This window comes from Thalassophryne amazonica, chromosome 17 (genome assembly GCF_902500255.1).
Source record: "Thalassophryne amazonica chromosome 17, fThaAma1.1, whole genome shotgun sequence".
Lineage (NCBI taxonomy): Eukaryota > Metazoa > Chordata > Actinopteri > Batrachoidiformes > Batrachoididae > Thalassophryne > Thalassophryne amazonica.
In genome coordinates, this window is record NC_047119.1 from 35896688 (window position 1) to 35913338 (window position 16651).

The following is a 16651-nucleotide window of genomic DNA, read 5'->3' on the forward strand; positions in this document are numbered from 1 at the left end:
TCCTAGCACAGAACCTTGTGGAACTCCATAATTAACCTTAGTCTGTGAAGAAGACTCCCCATTTACATTAACAAATTGTAATCTATTAGATAAATATGATTCAAACCACCGCAGCGCAGTGCCATTAATACCTATGGCATGCTCTAATCTCTGTAATAAAATTTGATGGTCAACAGTATCAAAAGCAGCACTGAGGTCTAACAGGACAAGCACAGAGATGAGTCCACTGTCTGAGGCCATAAGAAGATCATTTGTAACCTTCACTAATGCTGTTTCTGTACTATGATGAATTCTGAAACCTGACTGAAACTCTTCAAATAGACCATTCCTCTGCAGATGATCAGTTAGCTGTTTTACAACTACCCTTTCAAGAATTTTTGAGAGAAAAGGAAGGTTGGAGATTGGCCTATAATTAGCTAAGATAGCTGGGTCAAGTGATGGCTTTTTAAGTAATGGTTTAATTACTGCCATGGTATTGCTGCCATTTTTGGTCAGGTCTCCCTTGAAAAAGAGATCTTCTGATCTCAGGGGGACAAACCTGGTGAAATAAAGGTTACAACAACATTCATCAACTTTCCCAGTGTTTTGTTGCCCCTGTCCCAGCTTTTTTGAACTGTGTTGCAGGCATCCATTTCAAAATGAGCAAATATTTGCACAAAAACAAAAAAGTCTATCAGTTTGAAGATTAAATATCTTCTCTTTGTGGTGTATTCAACTGAATATATGTTGAAGAGCATTTGCCAATCATTGTATTCTGTTTTTATTTACATTTCACACAACGTCCAACTTCATTGGAACTGGGGTTGTAACACACATGTATGTGCCAAGCTAGAGCATTACACAGATTTTTAAATGTGCGTGAAGCCCATGAGTGAAGTGATTTGTTATGAATGGAAACTGACATTTGTGACATTTAGCCGTGCATTGCTGTGCTGAAAAGTGAGACGATGGTGACAGATGAATGGTAGAATAATCACTCTCATTGTGTAATCTGTGGTTTCCATGTCGTTAGCTCCTTGGCACAGAACTGATGCCAGATTGTTTTGTGCTGTGCAGTGAGTTCTTCCAGGAACTAATGTCTGATCTAATCTTGAACCGTGTGTGTGCCCTGAGAATCCTGTTCTGCCAGCCTTGTGACCCAGTTTTGCACTTGTCTCCTATTACTTCCCTGTTCATCTTCTGACAACCCAGAAGAGGAACCCGGTACGGACTAGAGGTTGACCGATAGGGCTTTTTCAGGGCCAATACTGATTATTGCTTGTGTAGGAGGCCAGAAACAATATTTGAAACTAATATTTTCCTGCAAAAAAAAAGGTGTCAAAATTTAGAATAACACAAACACAAAACATTCTTGAAATGCCTTCTGGCATGTGTTTAATTAACAGAAACCTTCAACATGACCTTCACACAAAAAGTGCAGGGAGCTATAAGCAGCATTATAATGAAGTTGAACAAATTAACAAATAATTAAACACAACACCATCTGCACTCTGCTGCCTTCTTTGACACCAGTCTGTGGGACAGTAGTAACTTTCAGCGTTGATAGGCTGAAGTTGTGATGTCTAAAGGCACCTTGACACTTGCACAAATTTGATCCACACACTGGCAGGCAATCTGGCGTGCCAGTGTGTAAACGTGTCCTAAACTGTGCATGAACTGTGCGTGGCTGTGTCAGTGCACAAAGAAAACTTTGAAATGTTCAAAATTTCTGGCACGTATTAATTTCGTGCCACTTGCATGAACTAGCCGTGAACATTGTGCAGTCTGTTCAAAAAACTGCGTGTCAGTGCGTGTCATTGCATGCAGGGAATCTGAATGATTATGAAGAGATGTTACATCTATAATTAACATATTTTTACAGATACAGGGTGTCCCCCCAAAAAAGTGACAGAAAAATAAAGCCATAGACAATCTATACACCTTTGGATGCTGATATCTGCCATATGTCATCTTGAAGCATATCTCAGGGAATTTTATCTCTGGTGTTCAACTTTTATCTCAATTTGTAAGAGTTTTGTCATTCACAAGATGTGCTCACTATGTGCACCGCTCCTCTGGTTCGGGCAGATCTCCCTTTGTTAACATTGTGAACAGTTCTGTCAGTGTGAAACTTCTTTGCAATCCTCCATATTGTCTTTCTATCTGGAGCTTTTCTAACTGCAAAATGACATTGATATTGTCATTGGATTTGCACAATCGATTTGGTCTCAAAGTAGAATTGCACCAGTTTACCTTTCTGATCGATTGTAAGCGGCATCCTCATTAGATCAGTGTCAAACTACATCATAAGAAATTCCTCACGTATATCTTGATGTCTGAAAAAAAAAACCTGAATTCAGATTAGCCATTGCAGAATTAGAGTCAAATGATGTGGTACTTTTTTGGGGACACCCTGTACATTATTTAGTTCAGAAGAAGGAATGAACATGCAGCTGTTTTACCATTACATTACAGTATGTATTGATAAGGAAAGGGTTGATATAATCTGAACGGTGACTGGAGAGGATGCTGGCGCTGACTGTTCGCCGCTTCTGTACAAATCCATCCAATCCATTAACTTATTTCACTGTAGTTTTCGGGTGTACTTCAGTGGGATAGCGCCTGGAGATTTTCTACTCACTGTATGATCTCCAGAAGCTGTCTCTGCACAGGGGCTAGGAAGCCTGATGGCCCCTGGTCTGGGCAGACAGAGCTAAAGCTGCTGCTAGCTGCTATTCCAGTGGCTCTGCGATGTCTGGTCATCCTCCACAGACACCGTGTCTCCTCCACATTTAACTGGATGTGTACACATGGTCTGCCATCCCTGTGGAAGCTGTGGATCATCCTCCCCGCAAGTCTAGCTATCATCGATTACTGTTCACTGGGTACATGGCTAACAACAATTAGCACCGGTGCTACCTCTCTCATCATGCAGACCGATACCCTGTCGCACTCTTGCTGGCTATACAACGGCGAATCACCGCTACCACCAACACTGGATTTACCGCGCAGACCTAGCTATATCCACAGGGAATCGGGCTGCCAGTTTACTTTACTGAAACACAGCGGTGAGAGCTCCATCTCATCTCTCTGGTCTGTAGTATGTCCCGTCACACGACAGCTGCATCTTAATCTGTGACGTCATCAGAGCACTGCCACACTGGGTACTGATATTGCAGGGAAACGCCGGAATGTCAGAAAACCCTGAGTGGACTACAGTGTTCTTCGCCTAATAAACAAGCTGGACTCTCAAAAACCCATCACACTTGAACAACTAAATGTTCAATCTGTTGGGAAAGTGTAGTGACACGGACCCACAACAGGGGGCACAAATGAACGGTCAATAGATGAGCCAAAAAGTAACAATTTAATGTTGTGAATGTGCACAACGAACATACAGACAATCTCAATATCACAACAGTCAATACACAAAGGTGACGTGTGGGCAGGCTCGAGGATAGAAGACGTCTGTCCTGAGGAGAGCCGGAACCACACGATTTCCGCCGCCCCAGAACCTGGTGAATACTGGAGCCGCCAAGTCCCGAATTCCCAGGTGATCACCGTCCCCGACTGTGGGATCTGGTACTGCTGGCGAAGAACAAAGACAGTCAAGTGTGGGTGTGTGTACACCCAGTAACAACAACGGTGGGAATGCCACCTCCACCTCTCACTCAATACTTGCAGCGGTCTCAGCTGAAAAGGAACGCCGTCTTGCACAGCCTCCTCAAAAACGACCGGTTCTCCTGCAAACACTCACAATAAACAGATTTACAAAAGGCTGATGATATTACCTCCTATGAAGTATGATATCTCGGCAACGAGGTGGAGATGACGTCTGGTCTTTATGGAGTGAGATGATGTTGAGTAGATGGGTGACAGCTGTCAAGAGGTAATGAGCGACAGCTGTCACCCCCGGCTGTGTCCATGGCGGCAACGCCCTCTCGTGCCTGAAGCCCGCACTTCAGGCAGGGCGCCCTCTGGTGGTGGGCCAGCAGTACCTCCTCTTCTGGCGGCCCACACAACACAATCACTGTTTAACAAAGCTGGACAGCCATATTTTAGAAAAGGGGATAGATATTATGCCTCAGTGAGACATGGCAACAGCCTGATGTTTACTCTGCCTTCATTGAGGCCTGGTCCCTGGGTATTCGTACCTAGAAAAGGCCTGCGCAACTGACCTTGGCGGGGGCCTTCCTGTTTTATATCACAGCAACATCAATCTATCTCCTCTACCTGTCCCCTCTGTTTGCTCTTTTGAAAGCCTGGTTTTCAACTGCAAACACCCATTCTCTGCCACAATAGCCCTCATCTATCACCCCCCTAAACCACTGCCATCTTTCATTTTGGACATCCATGGTTTTCTCATGTCGCTTTCCATATCCTATGCAAACATTCTGATCATTGGAGATCTCAACATACACTTGGACTCTCATACATGTCAACAAGCTTCTGATTTCAAACAAGTGCTATCTATCTCAATCTATCTCAATCTACAATAACTGGTTAATGGCCCTACACCTAGCAAGAGTCACACACTGGACGTAGTAATCACAGACTCAACCCCAATCACAGATCTCCAGGTCTATGATATTGGTGCCTCTGACCATCAGGCAGTTGTCATCAAAGTCCCCATATCCTCCAATTTTACCAAACAAAAACATCAAATAACATTTAGGAACATCAAGAACATTGACTCCTTCTCTCTCAAACGGGACCTTCAACTTCTCTCTCCCCCCCCGAATCATCAGTTGCCGACCTTGTTGGCTATTACAATAAAAGACTTAGCTCCATGCTGCACTCTCATGCTCCACTAAAAACCGGGACTGTCACATTCACCTGCTCAGCTCCCTGGTTCACTAACCAACTCCAGGCAATGAAAAGGTCTGGTCGTGTCCTGGAACAGGCCTGCAAAACATCTGGCCTGATGGTGCATAAAATGGCCTCCCAGGAACATGAAAGATCTTATGCTAAAGCTCTTTCCACTGCAAGGTCAGGACACTACTCCAACAATAATCAATAACAATCCAGATAACTCCAAAAACTATCATTTACACACAGCTCCACCCATGATACCCCAACAACACTCACTACACAACATCTGTCTCACGATGCAGCAGGAGGTCGAGAAGATCATCCGCACTTCAAAACCATCTACTTGTTTCTTAGATCCCCTTCCTTCCCCTCTGCTCAAAATTCACTTCAAGTCCATTAGTCCCATCATTACCAAAATCATTAACCTCTCTCTTGAAACTGGAACCGTCCCAATCTCCCTCAAAACAGCTCTCGTCAAACCATATCCCACATCCACATCCCTTCTCATTCTTTTTGACCTCTCTGCTGCATTTGACACCATTGACCACCACATCCTCCTGCACCGCCTCCAGCACCACATTGGCCTTTCCAACACTGCCCTTCACTGGTTCCACTCCTACGTCACTGACAGGACCGAGCACATGGTCCTGGGGGATGCTAAATCCCACCCCCACACTGTCACCTGTGGGGTCCCCCAGGGCTCCGTGCTCGTTCCCACCCTCTTCTCCATTTATATGCTTCCCCTTGGATGTATCATCAGCAGGCATGGAGTTAATTTCCACTGCTATGCTGACAACACACAGCTCTACCTCAAGGTCACCCCCTTTGCCTCCCCCTCTGCCACTGTCACTCGCCTTAGTGCCTGCCTGGAGGAGATAGGGGCATGGATGAGTCAGAACTTCCTGCAGCTGAATGGCTCAAAAATCGAAGCCATTCTAACCGGTACTTCTCACCAACTTTGCTCCTCTCCTATCACCTCCATTCCTCTCTGGCCACAGCATTCCCCTTTCTCCCTCTGTTACAAACCTTGGGATGAAATTTGACCCCCATGTTTCTTTTGACAACCATGTCACCCACATCTGCAAAACGTCCTTCTTTTACCTCTGTAATATTTCCAAACTCTGTTCTTCCCTTTTCCTCCCAGCTGCAGACAAGCTCGTCCATGCCTTCGTCTCCTCCAGGTTGGACTACTGTAATGCACTCCTCATCGGGATCCCTGGCAGGAGCATTCAAAAGCTCCAGTATGTTCAGAACAGCGCTGCCAGGGTCCTGATGAGGGTGCAGAAACACAAGCACATCACCCCCATCCTCCACACCCTCCACTGGCTCCCCGTTCACCTCCGTATTGAGTACAAGGTCCTTCTGCACACCCAACACTGTTTCTTTGGTGATGCCCCACCTACCTCACAGATCTGCTCAGTCTACACACCTCAGGTAGAACCCGGTCAGGCCAACAGCACCGTCTTCTCCTGCCCAGGACACGGTTTAAGACCATGGGGACTGAGCCTTCGAGGCTGCTGCTCCGTCTGTGGAATGCTCTTACCAGACCACCTCAGGGCCCCACAGACGGTCGATGCTTTTAAGAAATGATTAAAAATGTATCTTTTTAGGAAAGCTTACAGCCAATGTTATTAACTGATGTCTATATTTTAATGATGTTTTATTGTTATTTTTGAGATTTGGAATCAGATGTAAAGTGCAGTATAAATAAAATTTATTATTAATATATTCTAAATAATTACCTTTGCGACAAGATTCCAAATGCATTCTCCACCACACAAGACAATGTGTAGCTGTACATAATTTCTCAGAATGGTTTCATCAGTCAAGTTCTGAGAGCAAATGCGTCATTGGCTATGAAATGATTGTTTTATATAGCGTGGCGTGAAGTGGGACAAAGCGGGATGCATTAGCATGACAAATTGTGCGGCGGTGCGGGGATCAAATTCATGCAAGTGTCAACGTACCTTAACAAATCAGGGAGGGACATTCCTAAAGACCAGAAAGCACTGACTGCAGCTATATCAGAGGCAAAGTAGTACATTTTAAAATTAAATGTAAAATGTCGTTAAAATACACTTTAACCGCTAGACCATCACCTCCCTAATCGGCTTTAAAAATTACAGACACTAATAATTAGAGCATGCCATAGGTATTAAAGGCACTGCGCTGCGGTGGTTTGAATCATATTTATCTAATAGATTACAATTTGTTCATGTAAATGGGGAATCTTCTTCACAGACTAACAGACTGGAGTTCCACAAGGTTCTGTGCTAGGACCAATTTTATTCACTTTATACATGCTTCCCTTAGGCAGTATTATTAGACGGCATTGCCTAAATTTTCATTGTTACGCAGATGATACCCAGCTTTATCTATCCATGAAGCCAGAGGACACACACCAATTAGCTAAACTGCAGGATTGTCTTACAGACATAAAGACATGGATGACCTCTAATTTCCTGCTTTTAAACTCAGATAAAACTGAAGTTATTGTACTTGGCCCCACAAATCTTAGAAACATGGTGTCTAACCAGATCCTTACTCTGGATGGCATTACCCTGACCTCTAGTAATACTGTGAGAAATCTTGGAGTCATTTTTGATCAGGATATGTCATTCAAAGCGCATATTAAACAAATATGTAGGACTGCTTTTTTGCATTTACGCAATATCTCTAAAATTAGAAAGGTCTTGTCTCAGAGTGATGCTGAAAAACTAATTCATGCATTTATTTCCTCTAGGCTGGACTATTGTAATTCATTATTATCAGGTTGTCCTAAAAGTTCCCTGAAAAGCCTTCAGTTAATTCAAAATGCTGCAGCTAGAGTACTAACGGGGACTAGAAGGAGAGAGCATATCTCACCCATATTGGCCTCTCTTCATTGGCTTCCTGTTAATTCTAGAATAGAATTTAAAATTCTTCTTCTTACTTATAAGGTTTTGAATAATCAAGTCCTGTCTTATCTTAGGGACCTCATAGTACCATATCACCCCACTAGAGCGCTTCGCTGTCAGGCTTACTTGTAGTTCCTAGGGTTTGTAAGAGTAGAATGGGAGGCAGAGCCTTCAGCTTTCAGGCTCCTCTCCTGTGGAACCAGCTCCCAATTCAGATCAGGGAGACAGACACCCTCTCTACTTTTAAGATTAGGCTTAAAACTTTCCTTTTTGCTAAAGCTTATAGTTAGGGCTGGATCAGGTGACCCTGAACCATCCCTTAGTTATGCTGCTATAGACTTAGACTGCTGGGGGGGTTCCCATGATGCACTGAGTGTTTCTTTCTCTTTTTGCTCTGTATGCACCACTCTGCATTTAATCATTAGTGATTGATCTCTGCTCCCCTCCACAGCATGTCTTTTTCCTGGTTCTCTCCCTCAGCCCCAACCAGTCCCAGCAGAAGACTGCCCCTCCCTGAGCCTGGTTCTGCTGGAGGTTTCTTCCTATTAAAAGGGAGTTTTTCCTTCCCACTGTCGCCAAGTGCTTGCTCACAGGGGGTCGTTTTGACTGTTGGGGTTTTTACGTAATTATTGTATGGCCTTGCCTTACAATATAAAGCGCCTTGGGGCAACTGTTTGTTGTGATTTGGCACTATATAAATAAAATTGATTGATTGATTGATTGATTGATTAATAACCATATCGGTGTCGAATATCGGCACCAGTAATCGGTCAGGACAATAATTAGTTGACCTTAGTATGGACTAGGGGTTGTACACCAGCGTATTCGCTCTGTCTTGTTCATCTACTGTAAATGGTTTGAAGAGGAAAACTTACTCCAACTCTGGTCTGTTTTTACTATTACCCTGCTAGACCGCTCTCTTCTTTGGCTTTCAGAATTTTTCTCTGTTTCATATGAAATAATACAAGATCTTCGATTAAGAAAAAAATACAAGGAATATATAGAAAAACATATGCAGTGTTGTGCAGTGTTGTGTGTTGGGGGGGGGGTTGGCTGGACATTTTGGTGTTCTTTTCTTTTCTTTGCTCTCCAGGTGGTATGCAAACTGATTTATTGTCTGTGGAGAAGGTGCTGGCAGAAGAGTCCTTCACCCTCATCAACGTGATGTGCAGCACCTGTGGATGGTGCTCATGTGCAGCCTTAAAGACTTTCAGCTGAAGCAGATAATGAGATGGCGTTCTGCATTTAAGCCATGTGTGATTCAAGCAGAATTGCCGGGAACTCGACCTTGTGATGTTCGTTTGTGAGACGCTGAGGACCGTGCCTGGGTTTGACACATCATGCCTGTGAAGGAGGACGGGTGAGGGACACATGCTGTCAGCACACATCAGAGGTGATTAATTGTCTGAATAAGTGTTAACGTAATTTGGTATTTTGTTACGCAGTATATGTGAATATTGATAAGAGTTGTGCAGTTTGCTTCTCACTGCCGTGGCGTGCGGACTGATGATCCTCCACCTGTTGTGAGAAGTTGCTCATTTACATAAAGCTTAAATTCAGACCTGAATGTGTTGCTGATAGTGTGTGCCTTTGAAGGATATTGGTTGTAGCTGCTGACTTACCTCACCTTTTCTATCCTTTGCAGAGTCGGTTTGTCGTGTCCACCTGGGGGGTGTTTGGCGATGAACGTGAGTCCAGAAGCGCCGGGCTTCGATCCCTTTAGGCGCTGGAGAGTGCGCTGTCCTTCACTCCGACAGATAAACGCACTTTTATGTTGTACACAATTATTGCACGAAAGGGGAATAAATGTTTTGTTTTTGGAACCGCTTTCTGGTTATTTAGCGCTGGGTTCAGTCAGACGCAGGTCCGCTCCTCAACCCGCGTCGGCACATAACAGTGCAGTTCTGAATCACAGGGCACACACAGTGAGTCAGGTGGAAGTGGTTTCTGAGGAACACTGCGGTGTACAGATCATGTAGTATTGTGTCAGATTTCGTCTTCGTGTAGAGAGAAGCCAACAGCTTTCAAGAGGTTCTGCAGCAGATCCTTGTGCAGCGCAGCCTTACTTTTAATGGGAAGAAGCCCAGCTGCAGAGCCACGCTGTTCTCAGGACTCAGAACATGGCAGCTGTGATGATAAAACTACTATGACCTTTATTGCTATAATCCACAGTAGAGGATTTGAGGCTGCTCATCTTTGGGATAAAAACAGAATGTGATTGACCTACATATTGGAGTTGCTAGATGCTGAAATTAATGTCCTACAAAAGAAATTATTTTGTTTTGGCAGCTTTTTTCCCTCCACAGTTTGGTTTGACTTAAATGGGCCATATTTTAGACCTTTGCAGCTAATGATGTCTCAGTGGATATTTGCAACATAAAAATATCCCATAGACCCCACAACTCTTTTTAGATTTAGGTCATTTCATGAAAAGGGGCCGCAAGTATGTGACAATTTTTAAATTTCCTAGCAAGGTGCTATAGACTGTAAGATATGAATATACAGACCATGGGGAATACATAAAATCCACTATTGAGCTAAGTCATGTTATACTTTTTTTGGATGGATTCGCGGGAAAGCCCCAGAGTGATATTTTTGGGACTATATTAGAACATAAACTTGAACCAAACATAAAGCGACTAATTGATGACTGTTACTTTATTGTTCAACTAAATTTGATCTCCCCATGGGTTTAAGGATCTCAAGAGTGGTGCTTTCAAACAGCACAACTGGACTTTTATTTATTGAATAAATTAGCAGTTTAGGAACATGGGTTTTAAATGTAACAGACCGGGACACTACGGGTTACATTCAACACCACATTTTTGGAGTTCTCTCTGCAACTGTACCAAGTGATTAAGACACTGGTCTGTGGGAGGAAATTAATTTTACCATGTGCCCATCAAATCAGAAGTAAATTCAGACAAATTAAGTATTTCTCTTTATTTTTACTAAAATAATACTTAGGTGTTGTGTGTCACAAATTTGGTGGAGGTTTGGTGTCTCCCTTTTCAGATAAAAACTCAAAAAAGAAGAAATTCCAAGATAATTATGTCCTCTATGTTGTCACAGTTATTTAATCAATATATAGAGAGACAATCATTTTATATTTTTTCCCTGCACATAGGGCTGTTCTGTTTTTACTGACCAATAATGTTGGCTTGTGTAATGTGACCCATTTTCATGAAATGACTGATTTGGAAAAGAATGATCTGTTTCTTTGCATCTTTTATGGCTTATGAGCATTTTTTCTAAATTTCAGCCTGAATGACATGCCCCAAACTAAAGGCATATTACTTTTAAAAATGTGGTTATGAAGTCGTTGACATTGCACCAACTGACAGAAAACCAGATTTTTAGATTTTCAGGAAAATTGGTTGAATTCATGTTTAGACACTCTGAGGTTCAACATTGATAATTAAAAACACTAAATTGTTTAGTAAATGTTTTTTTGTTTTTTGTTTTCAAAATTATGCATTTCTCAAAAATGTTTATTTCAGGAACAGAAGAAGGCAGGTTCTTGGATTCATGTTTATAATGATGCTAAATATGTGAAATCTCACTACAGGAGATTCAGAATTATTATACAAACTGAGGACAAAATATTGCATTTGGAATAATTGTTGTACAGTATGTATTTTGGCATAAAACACATGATGTCTGATTTTTTTTTCCCACACAAACAAACCTCCATAAAACCAGAGGTGGAAACTCGGCTTCAATGAGTAAAAGCCCCACCACATACAGTATTGGTTCTACTCACTAAATAAGCTGATTTTAATTAGTTCAAATGTGAACTCACCTGTTTTGGGTGCACAGGTAGGAACAATACATAATAGGTCTTTTACTCACTGAAGCCAGGTTTTTCCACCTCACACAGCGTTTCCATCTCAATACAACTGTGTGTCACACTGAAGGACCCATCGTTTTTAACCCGAGGGTCCGAGGACAGTTCACTCGCCTGGCATAAATGTTTTATTATTGCTGTTAACAGCTCTCTCTGCATCCCACAATCACGTTTTATGTCTCTTTTTTCAGGACAACCTGTGCTTTCATAATATATAAGCTTTTGTTGTGTTTTATAAGTGTAATAAAGGTTTACAATCAGAAATAAGAAAGGAAAAAGTAAAGTGGAAAATAATTTTCCACACACATTTATTCAAAACACAGAGCAAACTATAATAAACAACTGTTTTGACACTTTGTAAAGGTAATTTGACGTCTTGTGTGAAAGACTGTACAACAAAAAGGTTCAAAGAATAAACACAAATGCACATTTTGAACAATATATACAAAATGGTCTATGCTTTTTTTATCTTCATCTCAAAGCAATTTCTGTCTGCTATTACATAAAGGTTACATCACAAACTTCTACTTCTGCTGTGTTTCGGAGTGTTCTGTGCTGCCCCTAAATCAGCTTTCATTCACACTTTGGCCCACTTTGGCTTCTTACAGTCTGAGGAGCGGCCCTCCCCCTCGCTCCATTGATATGGTAAACAGTGCTTTATGTCAAGAAGGCAACAGAGTTATCCAGTAACATTCACATGCAAACTAGTGGAGCATTCCTGATAGTTATACACTTTTTGTTTGAGCACGTGAGATTGTCATCAGAGGCTGTCCGTCTGCTTTCACTGATCGCTGTGTGTAATAGCGCAGGATGCATTGGACCTGAATAGTATGCACTCATTGGAGCACCCAGGGGGTTATTCAAACTAGTAACATATCACTCCTGAAAACGATCTTTGGCTTTTCACGTGAGGTAAATCTGCCCTACGATTGGATTTTGGAAAACCATGTGACGGTAAACCAATTCCGATTGGACACTCACATTGCGCACGTCATCACGCAGCCTCTATGAGGATAACAAAGATGGCCAATGGCTGGCTCGAAAGTCCTTGGAGTTAACTTTTCAGCAAAAAAAAAGTAAGTTTCTATCTCATATTATTAAAAAGTTATTTATAATTTAGTAAAGCTTGGTCTTAGCCATCGTATACGATGGCGTCGGCCCCAGAGTGTTAATGCATATTTTCACAAGAAACCTGAACCTGTTGCCACAGTTATACAAAAGCTGACAGGATGAGTAACCTGTCAGTCTAATACTCTGTGAATCTATAGTCAAATTATAGTAAAGGACTTTCAAATTTAAACACTCCTGGAAATGATGTCACTCTTGTTACGGAATAGTATAACTGCCCAAATTAGACACATTCAGTTGAAGTGTTTCAGCGTAGACTTAAAAACTCAGCTTTTTTCTATTAATTATACAGTAAATAGCAGATTTATTTTATCTAACTGTGATCAGTTTGATTGGGGTGTCGATTTTTGTCTTGTTCCTGTTTGTGGCTTTCTTTTGATTTATAAATTGTTTTACAAACTTTACAACTCAACTCAACTTGTAAAGTTGAGTTCAGCATCCAAAAATTGTAAGAGCTCTTTATGTTAAAGAGATGTAGCACGTGGACATAACTAAATGTGCTGCAATGTTTTAGAGTGAATACACTTTATAAATAAAGTTACTATTAATTAAGGAAGCTACATTTTAGCCCAAACGTTATCTTGTGTTTCTTAGATTTTCATCAGGATGGCTGCATTGGAAAATGTTACACCTAACCACTTAACTTCTGTTCTATAGAAAATACAGACTTTCCATTTATATCCATATATTGTCATTTGATTGTAAAATATTCCATTTCAAAATTTTAGTGAGCAGACCTTCATGACATATGTCACAGGAGTCAAAACGAGTTGTTTTAGGCCTTAATTTTACTTATAGTGCTTGGGTTCTACATGCACATCATAGAATTGCGGGACTTTCGGGAAATTTAATATTAAATTCCAAACATAATTAACCATAAATAGTAGCTAAAACCCAATGTTGCACAATATGATCCGTTTAATCAGACATGAGAATTTTTATCATTATCACTGTCTCATAAAACTGCAGCCACACGTCTCCATGCTGTGCAGCGCTGCTGATGTACTTATCATCCACTCGGGATTGCTCCTCCTGCCCTTTGGTACCAAACACACCTTCTGTGGTTTTGCGTCCCACTTCTTCCACTGTGCATGCTGTGTGTGTTTGTGTATCTACATAAATAGAGTGTGTGGGTGCAGGTTCTGCGTCAGATGGCAGTAATCAGGTGAAAAGATAATCTCAGCTGATTGTGACCCTTTAGTTGACGTTACTTTGGTTTGAGCTGTTTGGATTGCAGGTGGGAACGTTTCACCACATTTCAGTATTTAAATGGGACTGAGCCGTGGCAGCAACTTATTAAAAACTCAAACTGTCTAAATGTTCTCTGCCATTTTTTGTTTTATTTTGCCTGAATACATAAGGAATCCTGTTGGTGAGCAGGATGCTAACAAAGCTCTTGTTGTCACTCTGTCTCACCCAGCTGCCAAACACTGCCAACGTTTAGACTGTGTCAGCAAGGGACGGCACATCTGTGAGCGTGGCTCCTCCCACTGTGGACCGTGCCTCTCCCCACTGGAAGAAAATGAAGAAGGACGCTGTGTGAACATGCTCAAGCACCGTCAGAACAGTTTGAAGAGTAAGAAATATCTGCATTCTCCGTCATTCAACAATTTTGTAGTTCATTATCACATCGGAACATCTTGATTGTTTTTTTTAAGTTCCTCTACTGTGTACATAGTGTTCGGGACACAGTGTCATCATGCTTGCGTGTGTCTGTGTGTGTACACAATATCGTGAACATGATCATTCTTTTATCATACATAATTAATGCTTGATACTTTCACCATATGTACACTGTGGGAGTGGGGTGGGTGAGGGGGTTTGATAAGCTGATGACATTTTTGGTGTTTGGTGCATGTTTGCACATATATATATATATATATATATATATATATATAGTGAGGAAAATAAGTATTTGAACACCCTGCGATTTTGCAAGTTCTCCCACTTATTCTGCACTCTTTACCTGTATTAATTGCACCTGTTTGAACTTGTTACCTGTATAAAAGACACCTGTTCGCACACTCAATCAGTAACACTCCAACCTGTCCACCATAGCCAAGACCAAAGAGCTGTCTAAGGACACCAGGGACAAAACTGTAGACCTGCACAAGGCTGGGATGGACTACAGGACAACAGACAAACAGCTTGGTAGAAGACAACAACAGTTATGATTATTTATTAGAAAGTGGAAGAAACACAAGATGACTGTCAATCTCCCTCGGTCTGGGATTCCATGCAAGATCTCACTTTGTGGGGTAAGGATGATTCTGAGAAAGCTCAGAACTACACAGGAGGACCTGGTCAATGACCTGAAGAGAGCTGGGACCACAGTCACAAAGATTACATTAGTAACACATGATGCTGTCATGGTTTAAAATCCTGCAGGGCAGCAAGGTCCCCCTGCTCAAGCAAGCACATGTCCAGGCCCGTTTGAAGTTCACCAGTGACCATCTGGATGATCCAGAGGAGGCATGGGAGAGGGTCATGTGATCAGATGAGACCAGAATAGAGCTTTTTGGAATCAACTCCACTTACCATGTTTAGAGGATGAGAACAACCCCAAGAAAACCATCCCAACCATGAAGCATGAGGGTGGAAACATCATACTCTGGAGGTGCTTGACTGCAAAATATTGAAGGGAGGATGGATGGGGTCATGTATTGTGAGATTTTGGCAAACAACCTCCTTCCCTCAGTAAGAGCATTGAAGATGGGTCATGGCTGGGTCTTCCAGCATGACAATGACCCCAAACACACAGCCAGGGAAACTAAGGAGGGACTCTGTAAGAAGCATTTGAAGGTCCTGGAGTGGCCTGGCCAGTCTCCAGACCTGAACTCAATAGAAAATCTTTGTAGGGAGCTTAAACTCCAAACCTGAAAGATTTGGAGAAGATCTGTATGGAGGACTGGACCAAAATCCCTGCCGCAGTGTGTGCAAACCTGGTGAAAAACTACAGGAAACATTTGACATCTGTAATTACAAACAAAGGCTACTGTACCAAATATTAACATTGATTTTCACAGGTGTTGAAATACTTATTTGCAGCAGTAACATACAAATAAATTATTGAAAAATCATACATTGTGATTTCCAGATTTTTTTTTTAGATTATGTTTCTCACAGTGGACATGCACCTAAGATGAAAATTTCAGACCCCTCCATGATTTCTAAGTGGGAGAACTTGCAAAATCGCAGGGTGTTCAAATACTTATTTTCCTCACTGTACTATATATTCAAATGCAGTGATTTCTCTTGGAACTTGGAACTAGACATGAACATTGCACAACCTATTTGAAAACACTGTGTGTCACTGCGAGTCAGTGCATCTCATTGCTGCAGCACATCTATAATAAACATAATTTTACAGATACATTATCTAACACATAAGAAAGAATGACAGTGCAACTGTTTTACCAATCCATTACAATATAAAGTATTACCTCAATTCCAAATGCGTTCTCCACCGCACAACGTGCATGAGACAACCTGCAGCTGTAGATAACTTCTCTGTGATTCTGGGAGCGATGAGAGATGGTTTAATCATCCAAGTTCTGAGAGCAAATGTGTCATCGGCTGCGAAATTATTATTTTATATAATGTCGAAATCTGTTCCAACAAAAGTAAATATGTGAGATATGTTTTTACTTCCACAATAATAAAAACATCTTTGTAAGTGTACTGGCCAGTAGAATGCCACACAAACACAGTTGCAAATTATCATGCAGTATTAAAAGCACAAAATGTAAAACACAGTTACTCAGTTACTTGCTATCCTTAAAATAGTTTTGAGGTCCTGTGATGTATAATCTTGTGCGAATTATATACCGAAAAATCACATGTAAATAGAAGCCAATTGTCATATCAAAGCCATCATCAAAGTTGAAATTCATCACACATTTATGAATATCAGCTTTTCATATTGTTATGGTTTTATGATGCATTAAATGTGCCTAAAATGTTTGCGCAATACTGTATATTTGCACAA

The 16651-nt window shown here is 41.6% G+C and overlaps 1 protein-coding gene across 1 annotated transcript in view; it reads left to right on the forward strand.

Moving 5' to 3' along the window:
• Nucleotides 1–16651, forward strand: part of LOC117529186 (neural proliferation differentiation and control protein 1-like) — a 98277-nt gene that overhangs the window by 51631 nt on the left and 29995 nt on the right. The window contains 1 exon segment of the mRNA XM_034191893.1: nucleotides 14084–14239. Coding sequence (XP_034047784.1) covers nucleotides 14084–14239 — 156 coding nt within the window.